The sequence below is a fragment of the Ovis aries genome, chromosome 4 (assembly GCF_016772045.2).
Source record: "Ovis aries strain OAR_USU_Benz2616 breed Rambouillet chromosome 4, ARS-UI_Ramb_v3.0, whole genome shotgun sequence".
Classification (NCBI taxonomy): domain Eukaryota; kingdom Metazoa; phylum Chordata; class Mammalia; order Artiodactyla; family Bovidae; genus Ovis; species Ovis aries.
Genome location: NC_056057.1, coordinates 115,152,898 through 115,169,339, shown reverse-complemented (window position 1 = coordinate 115,169,339; position 16,442 = coordinate 115,152,898). Strand labels below are relative to the sequence as shown.

The following is a 16,442-nucleotide window of genomic DNA, read 5'->3' as shown; positions in this document are numbered from 1 at the left end:
TGCTGGATCACAGGATATGTGGACACTTAATTCAACCCAGCACTGTCAGGCTGTGTGTGAGCAGGGCTACAGCTAACACCACCCTCCTCAACAGAGCATAGAATTCCCCTGCATCTCTGATACACTTGGCATTAGCCACCTTGCTAATTTCTATAAGGGTAATAGGTGAAAGTGATATCTTACCGCTTTAATTTGCATTTCTTTGATTTCGTGTGAGTCCCGAATCCCGAGCATCTTGTAAGTGACTGTTCTGCTTTCTTTCCCGTGAATTGCCTGCTCATATCCTGGGCTCATGTTTCCATGAAACTGCTCTCTTTTGTTCTTGTTGATTTGTGAGAGTTGCTTATGGATTCTGGAAATACAAATGCATACAGTTAAATATTCAATGTGTATTCTGTATGTTAATCCCCGTTGACTCAAGATATTGCAAATATCTGCTCTCATTCAGTCATCTGTCAGCTTTATCCCACAAAGATACTTAAGTTTGATGCAAGCAAATTCACAGATCTTTTTAGCTTTCTTTATGCTTTTGAAGTTTTGTTTAACAAACCCTTCACCGTCCTGAGGCTGCAAAGATCTACATCTTCTTCTCTTCACTTAAAGACTCGGTCGAGTCTTTAATCCATCCTGAGCCTACCTCTGTCTGTGGTGTCAAATAGGGATCAAGTTGTATTTTTTTTCCGTGTGCTGAGCCAATTTTCCCAACACATCAGTAAACAGCCTATTCTTTTCTGTTGATTTGTGGGGCCACTGTTATCACTAGTTAATTCCCCATATATCTATGGGTCTGTCTTTGAGCTCTCCTGTTTTGTTTCAAGTATTTGTTTGTTCATGCATCAAAACCCCATTAAAAGTATGGCAGTTAGTATGTCTTGGTATCTGGAAAGGCAAATCTTCCCTCCTTGTTCTTCTTTCTTAGAAAATGTTACTTATTTAGTTTTGGCTGCACTGGGTCTTTGTTGCTGTGTGTTGGCTTTCTCTAGTTGAGGAGCACAAGCTTCTCATTGCAGTGGCTTCTCTTGGTGCAGGGCACAGTCGTTGTAGCACACAGGCTTAGTTGCCCCGCAGCATGTAGAATCTTCCCAGACCAGGGATTGAACTCATGTCCCCTGCATTGGCAGGCGGATGCTTTGCCACTGGACCACCAGGGAAGTCCCCTCCTTGTTCTTTTGAAAGGTTGACACACATATTTGAGGACCTATCTTCTCCTTTACAAACTCTAGAGAAAGTTTATCAAGTTCCTGGGAAGAAAAATGCCACTAGAATCTTGATTGGAATTAGATTGGTTTTATAGGTTAATTTGGGGGAGACTTGACATCTTTAGAATATCTGTCCCTTCTGAGAGTCCGGAGTGACTCCATTTATCAGATTATTTCTGCATCCTTTATTAGTTTAAAGCTTTTTTTTTTTCTTCTCTGTAGAGATCTTGTGTGTTCTTGGTCACTTCCTAGACACTTCAGATTTTGTTGCTATTATAAAAGAGATCTTATCTTTGACTACTTATTCTAACGGGCTTCCCAGGTGGCGCTAGTGGTAAGAACCTGCCTGCCAATGCAGGAGACATAAGAGACGCAGGTCTGATGCCTGGATCGGGAAGATTCCCCTGGTGGAGGACACGGCAACCCACTCCAGTATTCTTGCCTGGAGAATCCCATGGCCAGAGGAGCTTTGCAGGCTCTAGTCTATAGGGCCACATGGAGTCGGACACGACTGAAGCACCTTAGCACACACATGTTCTGATAGCTTTATGCTGGTGGAGAGAAATGCTGTATGTTCCATGGACTGATCTTGTATTTGGCAGCCTCCCTGGATGAGCTCTCTTATTAGTTCTAATTGCTTATCTGTTGATTTTATTGGTCCTCTAGGGAGATGATCCTATCTGAATAACGCTGCTTCTCTCTGTTTATGTCTGGGTCATTGCCATATGTGTCGATGCGGGGATGTTCCAGCTGCCTTTTCAGCACGCTTTCACATGCACATGTATTTGTCTGTTGCAGTCCTGGGAGGTGGGCGAGTCAGGGAAGGGGTGCAAGTCTCCATTTAATGACTGAGAAGCCAGCCCTTCCCTGATTGGGTGACCTTTGGGACAGGCCCTCTAGGGTATGTCAGGAGCCTAGGTGGGAGAGCTGTTCTAGAAGCTTGCTGAGCCTTGGATGGGGGCAGAAACCCCAGCTGTCCTAGTGGGCCTTGATTCTGTGTGCTCTTGCTTCCTGTGGCCCGCTGGACTGGTGGGGGTCTGAGGCTCAGAGATACCCCGACCCCCGTGCCCAGATTTCTGGGCTGTCAGCCTCCGTGTTCTGTGCTCACTGTTCACCAGACTGAATAGAACAGCACTTCAGCAGAAACTGTTTAAAGTGTTAGTTGAACCCAGGTCTCTCGCATTTTATGCAGATTCTTTATCCTTTGAGCCACCAGGGAAGCCCTGCACTTCAGCAGAAGATGCCACCTAAATCCCTGTTGTTGTTCAGTCACTCAGTTATGTCCAGCTCTTTGTGACCCCATGGACTGCAGCATGCCAGGCTTCCCTGTCTTTTAGTCATCTCCTGGAGTTTGCTCGAACTCATGTCCATCGAGTCAGTGATGCCATCCAAGCATCTCATCCTCTGTCATCCCCTTCTCCTCCTGCCTTCAATCTTTCCCAGCATCAGGGTCTTTTCCAATGAGTCAGTTCTTCCTATCAGAATCCCTAGGGGGGAAAATGATTCCTAGGGGATTCTGACTGCTGTCCAGACTCAGGGTGGGTTTGAAACGAGCAGATCCTGTTGGAAAGGACAGTCAGTGCCCCTGGATCTGAAAGGGAGCTGAAAGGGTGAGGGAGACAGCCCTGTCCCCACCTGCTGTCAGTGTGGGTCCCTGCCCTGAGCCCAGGATCAACTGGACATCTGCTTACCCAGTACTTCCCTTGTAGCTAATCCAGCCCTGGCTTCAGGGCCGTGGCTCTGGCAGAGGGAGAAAGCTCCGCTCCCCAAGAAGCCAGGGTACAGTTACCTCCTACATTAGAGATGTATTGAGTTGGCCAGATGGAAAAGAATGAACTTTTTGGCCAGCCCAATAGTTTTAGACAAACCTAGACAGCATATTAAAAAGCGGAGACATTACTTTGCTAACAAAGGTCTGTCTAGTCAAAGCTGTGGTTTTTCCAGTAGTCATGTATGGATGTGAGAGTTGGACCATAAAGAAAGCTGAGCATCGAAGAATTGATGCTTTTGAACTGTGGTGTTGGAGAAGACTCTTGAGAGTCCCTTGGACTGCAAGGAGATCTAACTAGTCTATCTTAAAGGAAATCAGTCCTGAAAATTCATTGGAAGGACTGATGCTGAAGCTGAAACTCCAATACTTTGGCCACCTGATGGGAAGAACTGACTCATTGGAAAAGACCCTGATGCTGGGAAAGACTGAAAGCTGGAGGAGAAGGGGATGACAGAGGATGAAATGGTTGGATGGCATCACAGACTCGATGGACATGAGTTTGAGTAAGCTCCAGGAGTTGGTGATGGACAGCGAAGCCTGGCGAGCTGCAGTCCATGGGGTCACAAAGAGTCGGACACGACTGAGGGACTGAGCTGAACTCAATCATTTTAGATGAGCTTTCAGTGAGAAACATCCCTGTGGACCGGATGGAGCCGTCAAGAAAGCTCTGGTAGAGGGCGTCCTCTGGGCACCTAGAGAGAGGGAGGCAAGGTGTGGCTGTGAAGAGTGGGAGGGTCTGTGAAGCTGGGGTCCACTGGAGGGGGCTCTGAGGCCAGCCGGCCGGGAACTCGGCCAGTCTCGGTGTCTGGGGATGGGAGGCCCAGCTGGGAGTGCAGCTGAGGGTGCAACCCGGTTGGGGACAGGGGATTCTGAAGGGCTGAGGAGGGCCAGGCTCCAGGAAGCCGGAGGAGGGAGGTTAAGTGCAGAGGCTTCAGGGAGGAGGGGCATGGGATGCGCCTGTAAAGTGAAGCTTTCCCGGATAAACATGGCCTGGTTTCACCTTCCCGGGCCTTGCTGCGGCACAGGGCAGGGCTGTGACTCCCAGTTTACAGACACGTCCCCAGGGCTTTTCTAGAAAGAGCTCTCCTCGTGAGGCCATCACAGCCGCCCTGGGGAACAGTAGCACAGACAGGCCACATGCAGTGGGTTTGGGGATGCCAGGTAGAGGCCTCCCGAGGCCCTGCATCAGGCCCTGAAGATCCCTGGGAAGGTGTTAGGCCGGCGGGCTTAGTGGAGCATCTGTTTGGAGATGCTCCTTGCATGTGAGCTGAGGTCTGGACCGTGCTCCCCACGCCTGGCCTCTGCAGCGAGTTTCCCTGGTGGTGGTGGTGGGGGGGGGTCTGTTCCACTCAGCTCCTGGAATCAGGGGATTGGCTACCCGCCTCTCTCCCTCACACACTGACACACGCACGCACGCACACACTCATTCACTGGCTGGCCTCTCAGGCTACCCCGCTCTGTCCCCTGGGCCTGCAGTGTGCCTGGCCTTCCCTGGGCCCCCACTGCCCAAGAGAGGGATGTTGGCGACACGGTGGCCCCCGGCCAGGAGCGGCTCCCCACGGCATCTTCCTGTCGCCGCCACCAGGCTAAATATAACCTGACACTGTGCAGCCCTGGGCCGCCGTCGGAGACAGCCTCTGCTGGGGGCGGGCAGGCTGACTGCAGCCCCAGCCTCCTGCCCTCGGCGTGACTTTGGGCCCAACTCCTCCCGCCCCAGCGAGTTAGGCTGGTGACTGGGCGAGGACGGCTGCCTCCCCAAGGCCTCCCTCCCCGCGAGGACCCGGCCCCCAGCCTCGTTGCCGCTCCGGATGCTTCCACAGGCCATCTGTCATCTCTTCCGGCACCTGGGGCCGGAGTCACTTGTCCCTGCGGTACCCAGAGGAAATCTGAAGCTCAGAGAGGTGGCTGACCTGGCCACAGTCACACAGCAATGGTCTGGTACCCTGAGGATGGGGGCAGATCAGCTCGGCTCAGCTCCCTAGGACTCCTCTCTCTGTCAACTCATCCTGGACCCTGAACCGGGAGTTCCGTTGACTCCTCGACCCAGGGAGGGTGGGGGCCCGGCCTGCCTTGTTCATGTGCGTGTGAATATTTTAGGGGGATGAAAAGCCACCTTTCAGGGGGATGAAGGAGCTGTGATGATACCTAGTTTGCAGATGAGCCACAAGCTTCTGGGGAGCCTGTCCAAAGACACTCAGGTCACCTGCTGCCCTCCCCTTCCCCCTCCTCCCCTTGCCCCCCAGCGGCTGCTGCCCTGAGAGATAAGGCCTGTCCCTGTAAAAGCCAAGGGCAGCTCCTGCCTGGGGCCCAGTTGGCAGTGCGTAGAGGTGGGCAGTTGGGTTTGGGACTGTGAGTGGGGCCCCTGGATGGGCTGGGAGGCAGGGCAGTGATGATGCCCAGGTACACTGTTGGGCACGGGCGGACACCAGGTGGAAGCAAGCCAGCATTGCGTTCTGATGAAGACAGTGCCCTTCCCCAGGGGCAGGAGGAGCTGTACCGGCTGCACCTGGAAGGGGGAGAGGCCTGGTCCCCCGGGGCCCTCCCGCTGCTCCCCTCCCTTCTCCCACCCTCAGTGGCCTGCAGTGAGCCGTGTGACCTCTGAGCCCTTATGATCCAAGGCTCAGAGGAGCCTGTCCTTTCGTGGCGTCAGTCCTGACTGCCTCTCCTTTCCTGGTCATCACAGCTGGGTGCCACAGCTTGGGCTGGGGGTTCCGGGGGCGTGAGTCAGGCGTTCTTTGGCATCAGCCACGTGAGCCAGGTTGGCCCTCTCCCTCTCCTCCTTCTCCATTTATACAGACCTCCCTGGGGACTTCCCTGCCGGTTTTCAGCACTTCTCTACAGGGGGCAAGGGTTCTATCCCTTGGTTAAGACTCCACACTTCCCCGGCAGAGGGGTTGTGGGGGGATGGGGGGTGGGGGAGTGGTCGAGGATTCTGTCCTTGGTCGGGGAGCTAAGATTCTCCCATGCTGCACCCGGTGGTCCAAAACAGACAGACAGACAAACAGGACCTTCTTGGGCTCTGCTTCACAGTGCCCCGTCATCCATCCCTCCAGACCGTGACATGGGGCGATGGGGCATGGTCCTTGCCCCGTGTTGCAGAAGAGCTCTTTGGGCTGGGGGCTGGGGTGGGCAGGGGACTTGCCCGGAGTCCTTCTAGTGCAGTGAGCAAAGGCCGATGAACTCCGTACCGTGTGCCCCCCAGCCCTGACCTTTGCGTCCGGGAGCCCCACAGCCGTTCGGTGGGCCGGGCAGGAACCTCTCCATCCTCTCCCACCTATTCTGTCCTGCGCCGGCGCTCCGGGCCCCCGCGGCCTCGGGAGCGCGGGCCGCGCCTGCCACACAGCGGCCCCCGGCGGAAGTGCAGCCTCACCCGGCTCTGGGCCGAAATCCGCCTCGGCTCCCTCCCCGGAGCTGCTCGGCGGGGCCGGGGCGAGGCGGAGGGAGGAGGGGCGCAGAGTGATGAGCAGGGTCTGGAGTACCGGGGAGCGGGGCTTGCGGAGGGCAAGGCGCGGCTCCGTAGGGCGGTGCGCCAGCGCAGGGCTCCCTGGGGGCGAGCGGGACGCCGAATCTCCGTGTCTCTTCTCTGCTGAGCTGTGTGAAGGTCACGGCCCCACCGCCCCGCAGGCGGCGATTTGCCCTCTCCGCCGATGCCCAGTTATGGCGGTCCCTGTGTCCCACCCCTCGCCTGCTGACTTTCAGCTGCCCGCATGGATCCCCCACCCACCATCATTTCAGCCAGTGATGGGATGGGGGTCCTCTGGCAGTTCTGGTTCAAGAGCCGGGTATGTGTGTGTGTGACATGGCAGCCCACAGAAGGCCCAGCCAGCCAGGCAGGGTGGTGGGAGGCAGAGCCTCTCGAAGCCCTGGCCCACCTGGGCCACCTGCTTTCCTTCCTTCCATTATGTCCCGTCACAGACAGCGGCTAGAGCCTCTCCATGCTGCCCCTCTACCTCGTCTCCCCCCTACAGGCCATCAGGCAGGGTTCCAGTTCACATTTTTGGAATAACAGGGCTTTTATAGGGTTATTTGGAAGGGAAAAATTCCTTGAATATCGACAAAGGAGAGGACCAAGGGGGCTCTGAGTGTGTCTGTGTGTCCAGGAGCCGGGGGTCGGCCTGTGTTGTAAGGGGGGCTTATGTCTGGACTTTCTGACGTCCTTGGACTCTCAGGGTCTGGGGATGTCTGGGTCCTGGGCTGTCTGGGCTGCGCAGTGCAGTTCTGGCCTCTCTGGCTGAGAATCCGCAACTGAAGTGGGCACGGGGAGTTGAGGCCTCAGGTTCAGAATCCTGAGCTGGTGTCCTGGGGGCAGGATTCCCCAGGCCACCCAGAAGGTTGGGTTCATCCAGGGTCCAGACTCTGGACTTATCTTAGGTAAGTTTCCCAGGGTAGAATGAGGATCCAGGGCCTGGACCACTGAACTCCCAAGGCGTGGGTGTTGCAGGGGGGTCTCCAGGGCTAAGGGTTTCCTGGTCTCTGGCCTCTCCTTAGTCCTTGTGAGGGCCAGTCCCTGCTCAGGCCGCTGCTGGCCATCACCATATTAGGGCATAAACTCCAGGCGGGCTGTCTGGGTGCCAAACGGTCTCCAGCTGGGCCCAGCCTCCTGCAGCTCCCAACACCACGGCCGAGCTTCAGCCGGGCCATGTCAGAGGCCGGAGGTCAGAGGACAGGAGCGGCTACTGGAGGGGAGACCCGGACAGAGCCTCCCAGGTCAGGTCTTGCGCGCTGAGCCATGAGGGCCTGGGTGAGTGGAAGGGCTGTGGGGTGGGGCGGAGAATTCCTGGCCAGCCCCTCCCCTGGCCCAGCCCCCCTCATCTCAGTGCTTTCCCGTTTCCCTTGGTTTCAGAGGATCTCCGTCCGAGATTAATCCCATAGCTGTTAGAATCGCTGCTCTGCTGCCTCTCTTAGCCCTGTCCCCAGCAGATCTTCCTTGAGCTCGGCCAGCCTCTCCGTTTGTGCTGGGACTTGTCGGGTTCTTGGTGAAGCTTCGGCAGTACTCCCCAGGGCTAGCCCCCCCCCAGGCCTTTTTAGCCACCAGCCCCTCCAGGTTGTTGGCCTTGACTCAGTTCACCCCAGCCATGGCCCCTCCAGAGTCCAGTCCCCATCCTTGACCCCTCCCCTACCATCAGCACCGCCCCATCACTAAGCCCTCTGGCCAGCACCTGCTCCCTGGTGCATTGTTCTGGCTGCTAGACCTGTCAGAGGGGACACAGACATTGGCAAGTTAGGCGCCTGCAGTTCATAGGACACAGATGAGCACCAGGAAAGAAGTCTCTGCCCTGGAAGAGTATGCTTGGTCCCCATTGGGTCCCTGGAGAAGGAATGGGATGTTAATGCACCTTCTTGTTGCAACAGCAAGGGCTTCCTACAGGGGGCGATTCTGAGCTGGGCCTTAGGCAGAGCCTGAAAACCCACAGGGTCTCTTTCAGAACTAAGTAGAGAGGGGGATGAGTGGGCTGGGTGCTGGTCAGGGCACAGGCATATTGGGTACATTTGGCCTAGTGAACTGACATCACCTGGAATAGGGGCCCTGGTGGCCAGAGAGAGGTTGGGAGGGGGAAAAAAAAAAGTCAAGAAGAGAGAAAAAGACAGATGTCCCTCACCAGAGTCAGAGATGAAAGCCTAGAAACAGTGCTCCTCGACTCTGGAATTTCTACTGTGTTACAGACCAGTTCTTGTTGTTCAGTCACTCATCTGCGTCCCACTCTTTGCGACCCCATGGACTGTGGCACACCAGGCTTCCCTGTCCTTCACCGTCTCCCAGAGTTTGCTCAAACTCATGTCCATTGAGTCAGTGATATCATCCAACCATCTCATCCTCTGTTGTCCCCTTCTCCTCCCACCTTCAATCTTTCCCAGCATCAGGGTCTTTTCCAGTGAGCCAGATCTTCGCATCAGGTGGCCAAAGGATTGGAGCACTGGCTTCAGCATCAGTCCTTCCAATGAGTATTCAGGACTGATATCCTTTAGGATGGACTGGTTTGATCTTGTTGCAGTCCAAGGGACTCTTGAGTCCTCCAACACCACAGCATCAATTCTTCGGCACTCAGACTTCTTTACAGACCAGTACTGGTGTGAAATGCAAAAACCATATGCTTGGCTATTGTGGCAATGTCAAATTGCTGTAAAGCTTTTGAAACTCTAGCTCTCAACTTCTGAACTTCTTGTGGGCAACACACCATCTGGGGACTGAGAAAGAGGAGCAAAAACAGAACAAGGGGCCAGGGTGTCAGCTGTTTCCTGGTGCCTGTAGTGTTCAGTGCACGCCAGGGACTACACTAAGCGCCTGGCATGTGTTGACTTACTGGTCACAACTCATGAGGAGAGAATGGTCGTCGTTCCCATTTTCGAGATGAGGAAAATGAGGTACAAATGGGGTAAACATGGAAGAAAAGGCATCTGTGACTAGGCAGCAGAGCTGGGATCTGGACCCTGAGATCCTGGGCTTAAAGTCTGGGCGTCCCTTCTGGGCTGCACCGTCTTGCCTGAGGAAGAGCAGAGATACAGCGTGAGAGGAGAGGGGAAGCAATGCAGGAAGAAAATAAGGAGCAGAAGGCAGTGCCAGGAGAAGGCACACGGGGAGAGAGGCCAGGAGCGGCATGGCTGGAGGAGAGAGAGGAGGGGAGAGCTCTGGAAGGGGAAAGCTAGCGTGGTCCATCAGGGAGGTGGCTCTGGCTGCCACGTGGCGGGAGTAGGCGGGGTGGGGCAGGAGCCGCTGGCGAGACGAGGGGGCAACACTGGGCTCGGGAGCCGTGGGGGCGTCAGCAGTGGACAGGCCCCTTCAGGTTCCAGAGTCGGGTGGGGTGGGGTGGGGGCGTGTCCGGCCCGCCCGGAGCACAGGGCCCGTGTCCTCACTTTGCAGGGAGCTGCTTCCTGTGCCTGGTGGACGTGGTGCCCGTGAAGAACGAGGATGGGGCCGTCATCATGTTCATTCTCAACTTTGAGGTGGTGATGGAGAAGGACCTGGTGGGGTCGCCGGCCCGGGACACCAACCACCGCGCCCCTCCCACCAGCTGGCTGACCCCCGGTAAGTGCAGCGGTGCTGTCTGGCTGGTGCGGGAATATATGGTTTCCCTCTCCTCAGGTCATGAGGCTACCCAAGGCCAAGGCCCTGCAGGCAGGGATTCGGAGGCGGGTTCAGGGGGACACCTTTCAGAGATGGGGAATGAACACAAAGGATATGGCCAGTCCCATGTGGCTCAGCGTGGACAGATGGTGTGGAGTGACCGAGTCCAGACTCCCCTTTCCTTGGGGGGCAGGATCACGACTGGCTTCACAGCCTTACTGGCTTGGGTTCCTCCTCCAGCAGCCCCCTGGGAGTGGTCCTCTCTCCAGCTCCAGGGATGGGGGGTGGTCCCCCTTCCTGGCTGGCCCTGGTCACTCCAGGGGAGCTCCCGCTGCTCATGAGAAGGCCCCATCTACCTCATGGACTTAGCTCTGGGGTGTTTCTGCCACTGGTCCTAGTTCTGGACTGGCCGCTTCCCGGATACTTGAGAACGTGAAGGGACTGCTTCCTGGGGCTGGAGACAGGGAGGCCTCACCTCATCCTCCTGTGACTCAAAGGCTCAGACACCGCCCCCCACCCCCCATTCCCTTCTGTGGCCTCTTTGAATTTTAAATATTCCCTCAGAGTCATGGCAAAAGAAACTGCTTCTGGTTTCTCAAGCTCTAAAACAGCAGCCTCAGTAAAGCTGGCCTGACCTGTCCTGTGGGCACCACCCGCAAGGTGGCGGGGCACAGCGGGAGCCTGTAGCATCACTCCTTCTCTCAGATGCAGGCCCTGCCAGCTCCTGTGTTCAGTTCAGTTCAGTCGCTCAGTCACGTCCGACTCTTTACAACCCCATGGACTGCAGCATGTCAGGCCTCCCCGTCCATCACCAACTCCCGGAGTTTACTCAAACTCATGTCCATTGAGTCAGTGATGCCATCCAACCATCTCATCCTCTGTCGTCCCCTTCTCCTCCAGCTTTCAATCTTTCCCAGCGTCAGGGTCTTTTCCAGTGAGTCAGTTCTTCCCATCAGGTGGCCAAAGGACTAGAGTTTCAGCTGCAGCATCAGTCCTCCCAATGAATATTCAGGACTGATCTCCTTTAGGATGGACTGGTTGGATCTCCTTGCAGTCCAAGGGATTCTCAAGAGTCTTCTCCAACACCACAGTTCAAAAGCATCAAAAAGCATCAAAAGCTCCTGTGTGACCTCCCACAAATGACATGACTCACTGTTGCCTGAATTTCTTCCAGTTTAAAAAGTGAAGATACTGACACCCATTGGGCGCAGTTGGGAGCGTCACAGGTGGTTTGCTGGAGACCCCCCTCATGGGGGATGTGAGGCTCAAAAGACAGTGGTTTATTATTATTGGAGTCTTAGATAAGATTGTGTTCTAGGCCAGTGGTCTCCAACCTTTGTGGCATGAGGGACGGGTTTCCACCGACCAAGGGTTGGAGGGGGGAGATGGTTTCCAGATAATTCAAGCCCATTACATTTCTTCTGTACTTGATTAGTGATATTGTTACATCAGCTCCACCTCCGGGCCTCAGGCATTAGATTCCAAGGTTGGGGGCCCCTCTTCTAGACTTCTTTGGAGACTTGAGTCCTGTGTAGCAGGGGTGGGGGTGGAGGGGTGCCCTCCGGCTCTCCGGGCCTCCACTTTCCCTCTTCCTCCATCCCCTTGGTGACTGGGGCTCCAGCTCCTGGGCCTTGACCCCTCCCGGTCTGCTGGAACCTCTGCCTCCCACCCATAGGCCGCGCCAAGACCTTCCGATTGAAGCTGCCGGCGCTGCTGGCCTTGACTGCCCGGGATTCGTCGGTGCGGCCGGGTAGCGCCGGCGGTGCGGGCGCCCCGGGGGCCGTGGTGGTGGACGTGGACTTGACGCCCGCGGCCCCCAGCAGCGAGTCCCTGGCCCTGGACGAGGTGACGGCCATGGACAACCACGTGGCGGGGAGGGCGGCGGAGGAGCGGCGTGCACTGGTGGGTCCCGGCTCGGGCTCGCCGCCGCCGCCGCCGCCGCCGCCGCCTCTGCCCGCCTGCGCGCCAGGCCAGCACCCGTCGCCCCGGGCGCACAGCCTCAACCCTGATGCCTCAGGCTCCAGCTGCAGCCTGGCCCGGACGCGCTCCCGAGAGAGCTGCGCCAGCGTGCGCCGGGCCTCCTCGGCCGACGACATCGAGGCCATGCGCACCGGTGCGCTGCCCCCGCCACCGCCGCGCCATGCCAGCACCGGTGAGGGTCGCCCCCCTACCCCACCCCCTGTAGGAACTGTCCCACCGCCGGGTCCCCACCCGCAGGACCTCAGCTTCCTCCCTCTCTGCCCTGTCCTGTGTGCCTGGGAGATGGAAATCCTATTAAGCACTTATTTAATCCCATTAAGTAGCCTTTTACTCCATTAAACCGTGCATTCATCCCTGTTGCATTCTTCCACTCTGGGAGCCGGTGTGGGCTGGGAGCTGGCACTCCCAGGCCTGCCTGCAGCCGGGATGCCCACAGGGGAGTCGGAAGGGCTGGGGAGGCCTCAGGGGCCCTGCCACACCACCTGGGCCTGGGGCAGGCTCCCAGTGCCTGTTGAACAGACCCCAGTGAAGGCTTTTGCTCCTTCCTCCTCTTCTAGCGCCTCAGGGGCCTGCTTCCATAAAGTGGGGAGGGGTCCTGGCCTCACTTGTTTCTCAGGGACACTGCTCCCCCCGTCTCCTGAGCTGGCCTGTCTCACTGGACCCCATGGCCTGGCTCCTGCCCGGCCGGTCTCCACCCCAGCTCCGAGTCGTCGACCTGACAGCCTTTGCCCCTGCTTGCCTGCCTCCCTGACTGCCTCTCCCCTCCACCCCAGGGGCCATGCACCCCCTGCGCAGCGGCCTGCTCAACTCCACCTCTGATTCAGACCTCGTGCGCTACCGCACCATCAGCAAGATCCCCCAGATCACCCTCAACTTCGTGGATCTCAAGGGTGACCCCTTCCTGGCTTCGCCCACCAGCGACAGGGAGATCATAGCCCCTAAGATAAAGGAGCGGACCCACAACGTCACCGAGAAGGTCACCCAGGTAGGCGTGCCTGGCCCCCCACTCACCTGGGAGGAGCTTGGAGGGGGTGGAGAGGTGCAGTCAGTGAGGGCTTCCTGAAGGTGGTGGCTGGGGGTGGGGGTGGTGTTTCAGCGCTGGGATGAGAGAAGAGTCTGAGAGCTCCTGGAGAAAGGGAGCCTGGAGCGGGGAGGCCCTGGGAGGGGGCAGGTACAGGGGACAGGTGGATGGGGCTTGGGGAGGACAGGGCAGTTGAGGCTGGGCACCTGGCAGGGTCAGGGTGGGTGGGAAGAGGCAGCCATGGGGCATAAGGGGGTCTGTGCACAGGGTGTGGTGAGGAGGACACTGGGGGTAAGCCTACAGGCTTCACATCACAAGGGGCCACAGAGGTCAGGGTGGCTTCCCTGGTGGCTCAGACGGTAAAGAACCTGCCTGCACCACGGGTGACCTGGGTTCGATCCCTGGGTTTCAGAAGATCCCCTGGAGAAGGGAATGGGAACCCACTCCCGTATTCTTGCCTGGAGAATCCCATGGACAGAGGAGCCTGGTGGACTACAGTCCATAGGGTTGCAAAGAATTGGACGGGACTGAGTGACTCACACACCCAGAGGTCAAGGTTGGGGGGTCCTGATTCTTTTAGGCTAATGTGACGAGCCAGACTGGGGTTGGGGATCCAGTGCCAGGGCCCAGTGCCAGGATGAACCAGAGGTGCACACCTTGTTTCCAAGCCACAGAAGAGGAGAGTTTCCTTCCCAGGTTGGGAGGGGACTCGATGGAGGTTGGGGGACACATAGAGAGGGGGTCAGGTCCTTGAAGCCTGCCAGTCCTGGGGGGAAGCTGCTGAACGCTGCCCAGTGCCAGAACTAGCCTGCTGTCCTGCCCGCCTTGGCAGCAAGATCATCTAGCTGCACGACTCCCTCTGCCCCCAGCCACTGCCCAGTCCATCCCAGTCCCTTCCCATCCTGGCCTGGGGGGTAGGGGAGGGTCAGGACTTAGGAGCCAGCAACAGCCAGCGACCCTGTTGCCCTCTCTGGCCCCTTTGGCTGCAGTGACCTGAGTGAGGGAGCTGTCCATCCACCGGGGCCTCCTCAGCCCTCCTCCTGGCCCTGCTCCCGCTGCTGCCTCTGGCTCTCTGGGTCTCTGCCAGGTCTCCAGCCCCTTGGCCTTGACTCCAGAACCTTCCCCCCACACGCTGGGCCCCTTATCTGGCAGCCGACCCCCACTCCTCCCCCTCCCCGCCCTCTCCCCTGGCCCCCTTGGAGCCCTGCCTGCCACCCTTCTCCCGCGTGCCCACGGGGTGTGCTGTTTGTTGTGTTGTGGGCTCTGTGTGTGTGTGTGCACACACGCACGCGTCTGTGTGTGCCAGCGTGCGGGTGTGTTCCTGGGCTCTCTGGTCACCGGGCAGGCAGTCTCTCCGTCTCTGGGTGTCTGTCTGACTCTGGCCGGCGGGGCGGGGGTGTTGAAGGGCCCATTAATCTGCAGTGACAGGCCCGGCTGCCGGGGGCCGGGGGAGGGGCGCGGGCTGCGGAGCGGCTGCAGCAGGAGCCCCAGGCGGGGGCCGCGGGGGAGGGGGCCTCGGGCCGGCCGGGGCGGGGTGGGGGTGGGGGTGGGGACCCGAGAGAAGGAGGGGCCGGCTGGAGGAGCTGGAGGTTCCGAGAGCGAGAGCGCCGGGCGCCGGCTGCTGGGCTGGCAGCGGGCGCAGCGGGCAGAGCGCAGCTCCGGGCCGTGGGGCCGCACCGGGGTTGGTGGGGGGAACCATGGGCTGCCCCAGCCAGGTGGGCTGCCGGCCACACTCCCTGCCAGGGTGACCCCAGCCCCGAGGCCCAGCCCCGGCGACCCTGGCCGCCAGGCCAGAGGCTGCCCTGGGAGCCAGGCCGCCAGCCTCTGGGGTGCAGGTGAGGTGCTGGCGTGGGGCCTCGGGGCCCCAGGGCAGGCAGGCTGGGGGGAGCCAAGTCCTCCATGGCAGCCCCGTCGGGGAAGGCGAGCAGGACAGGGGCCCTGCAGCCCAGGGCCCAGAAAGGCCGGGTGAGACGGGCCGTGCGCATCTCCAGCCTGGTGGCCCAGGAGGTAGGTGTTCCCCCAGCTCCCCTCCTCCCCCGCCCCCCACCCTCGTGCCGGTCCAATGTGGCTCAGAGGGCTCTGGCTCCAGGTCAGGAGAGGGCTTCCGAGGTGCAGGATGGTTTTGAGGCGGTGGGGGGGGGAATCCCCAGGAGCTGTGGCCCAGCCTGTCCCACTCTTGGCTCCAGCTTGCTCTTCTCCAGTGCCGCCGGGCCTAGGTGGACAGTGTCTGTCTTGCCAGGGCTTCCTTCCTCCTTGGCCTTCCTGGCCTGGCCTTCTAGCTGGATGCATGGATGGAGGAGAGGGGAGAACAGGAAAGTGGGTGCCCCAGAGAGCTCGACGGGGAGCTGGGGGTGGCGTGAGGGGGAGGAGAGGAGCCACTCCGGCTTCCACCCCACCTCCCCCAGTGAGCGGGCAGTAGCTGGGCCTGGCGCCCAGGCCTGGGGCTCCACCCCGCCAGCACTCTGTGCCTTGGGGGTGGACTCTGGGGGGTGAGGGAGGCATGGGCTGCTTCAGGGGTCCGGGTTTGGGGGCTGGGGGTCAGAGGTCACTGGATGAATGGAGAGGGGCGTCTGAACCAGGCACCTGGTCCAACCTGAAGAGCTGGTGGTCCCCCCAGGCCGACAGCTTGGTAGGCACCTCTGGGGAGCCACCTCTCCACTTCCCCCGCACCCAGGGGCAGCGGGGTGGGGTGAGAGGCTCTGTCACAGAGCCAGGGGCCAGCTCAGGATGGCAGGGGGAGCTGGAGGCGGCTCAGGGCGGGGTCTGAACACCCTCACCTCTGTCGCCAGCACCTGAACCCTCTGCCTTGGCTCTTGCGCTCCTCCCAGTGCAGGGACAGGTATGGGAGGGGGTAGATTCTCCCAGCTACAGGTGAGGACCTTGGGTTGGGCTTAAAAGAGCTTTAGCATTCTGTGTGACTGTGGGTCAGGGAAGGTTACGCGCCCACCCAAGTCCAAGGCCGTGTGCTGAGCTGTTGGCTGCAGACCTGAGCTGGGCTGGGCCCTGTAAGATGGGGTCTGTGGGTTCCAGGCTGCTGCCCTGGGCTTGCCCCCAGTGTGTGCTTGTGCCTGGGGTGGTGCTGGCCCTGCTGTGGGCAGATGCGGGGTGGTGGTGGTGGGGGGCAGGATCACATTTATCAGGTGTGGTCCAGCACAGCCCAGGGGGCCTGGCCACTCAGGTGGGGTGAGGAGCCCCCTGCAGGAGCCTTCTTCTGCCTCCTGTCTGCCGGGGCCCTGGTCAGTTCCGTTTTTTCAACCCCCTCTTGATCCCCGGAAGGTCACTGCCCCATGTTCTCTGCCTTAAGTAGTGAGTGGCTGGGGCTGAAGTCCGGGCAGAGGTGGGGGCCTCGAAACCGCAGACTCCTTCCCCTGCCCCAGGCCCCATCGCGTGCCTCTGGAGAGCCCTTGT

General features: G+C 59.0%; 1 protein-coding gene across 6 annotated transcripts in view; it reads left to right on the top strand.

Annotated features, from left to right (window-relative positions):
* The window catches only part of KCNH2 (potassium voltage-gated channel subfamily H member 2), a 36,834-nt gene that overhangs the window by 11,390 nt on the left and 9,002 nt on the right, over nt 1-16,442 (top strand). For 4 of the 6 annotated variants that reach the window (XM_042249257.2, XM_042249258.2, XM_027969000.3 and 1 more), the window contains exons 3-5: nt 9,830-9,994; nt 11,709-12,185; nt 12,787-12,998. In XM_042249257.2, coding sequence (XP_042105191.1) covers nt 9,830-9,994; nt 11,709-12,185; nt 12,787-12,998 — 854 coding nt within the window. Of the gene's footprint in view, nt 1-7,581; nt 7,712-8,826; nt 9,334-9,829; nt 9,995-11,708; nt 12,186-12,786; nt 12,999-14,628; nt 15,042-16,442 lie in introns of those variants that run through there. The other 2 variants (XM_042249259.2, XM_027969001.2) reach the window with 2 other exon arrangements.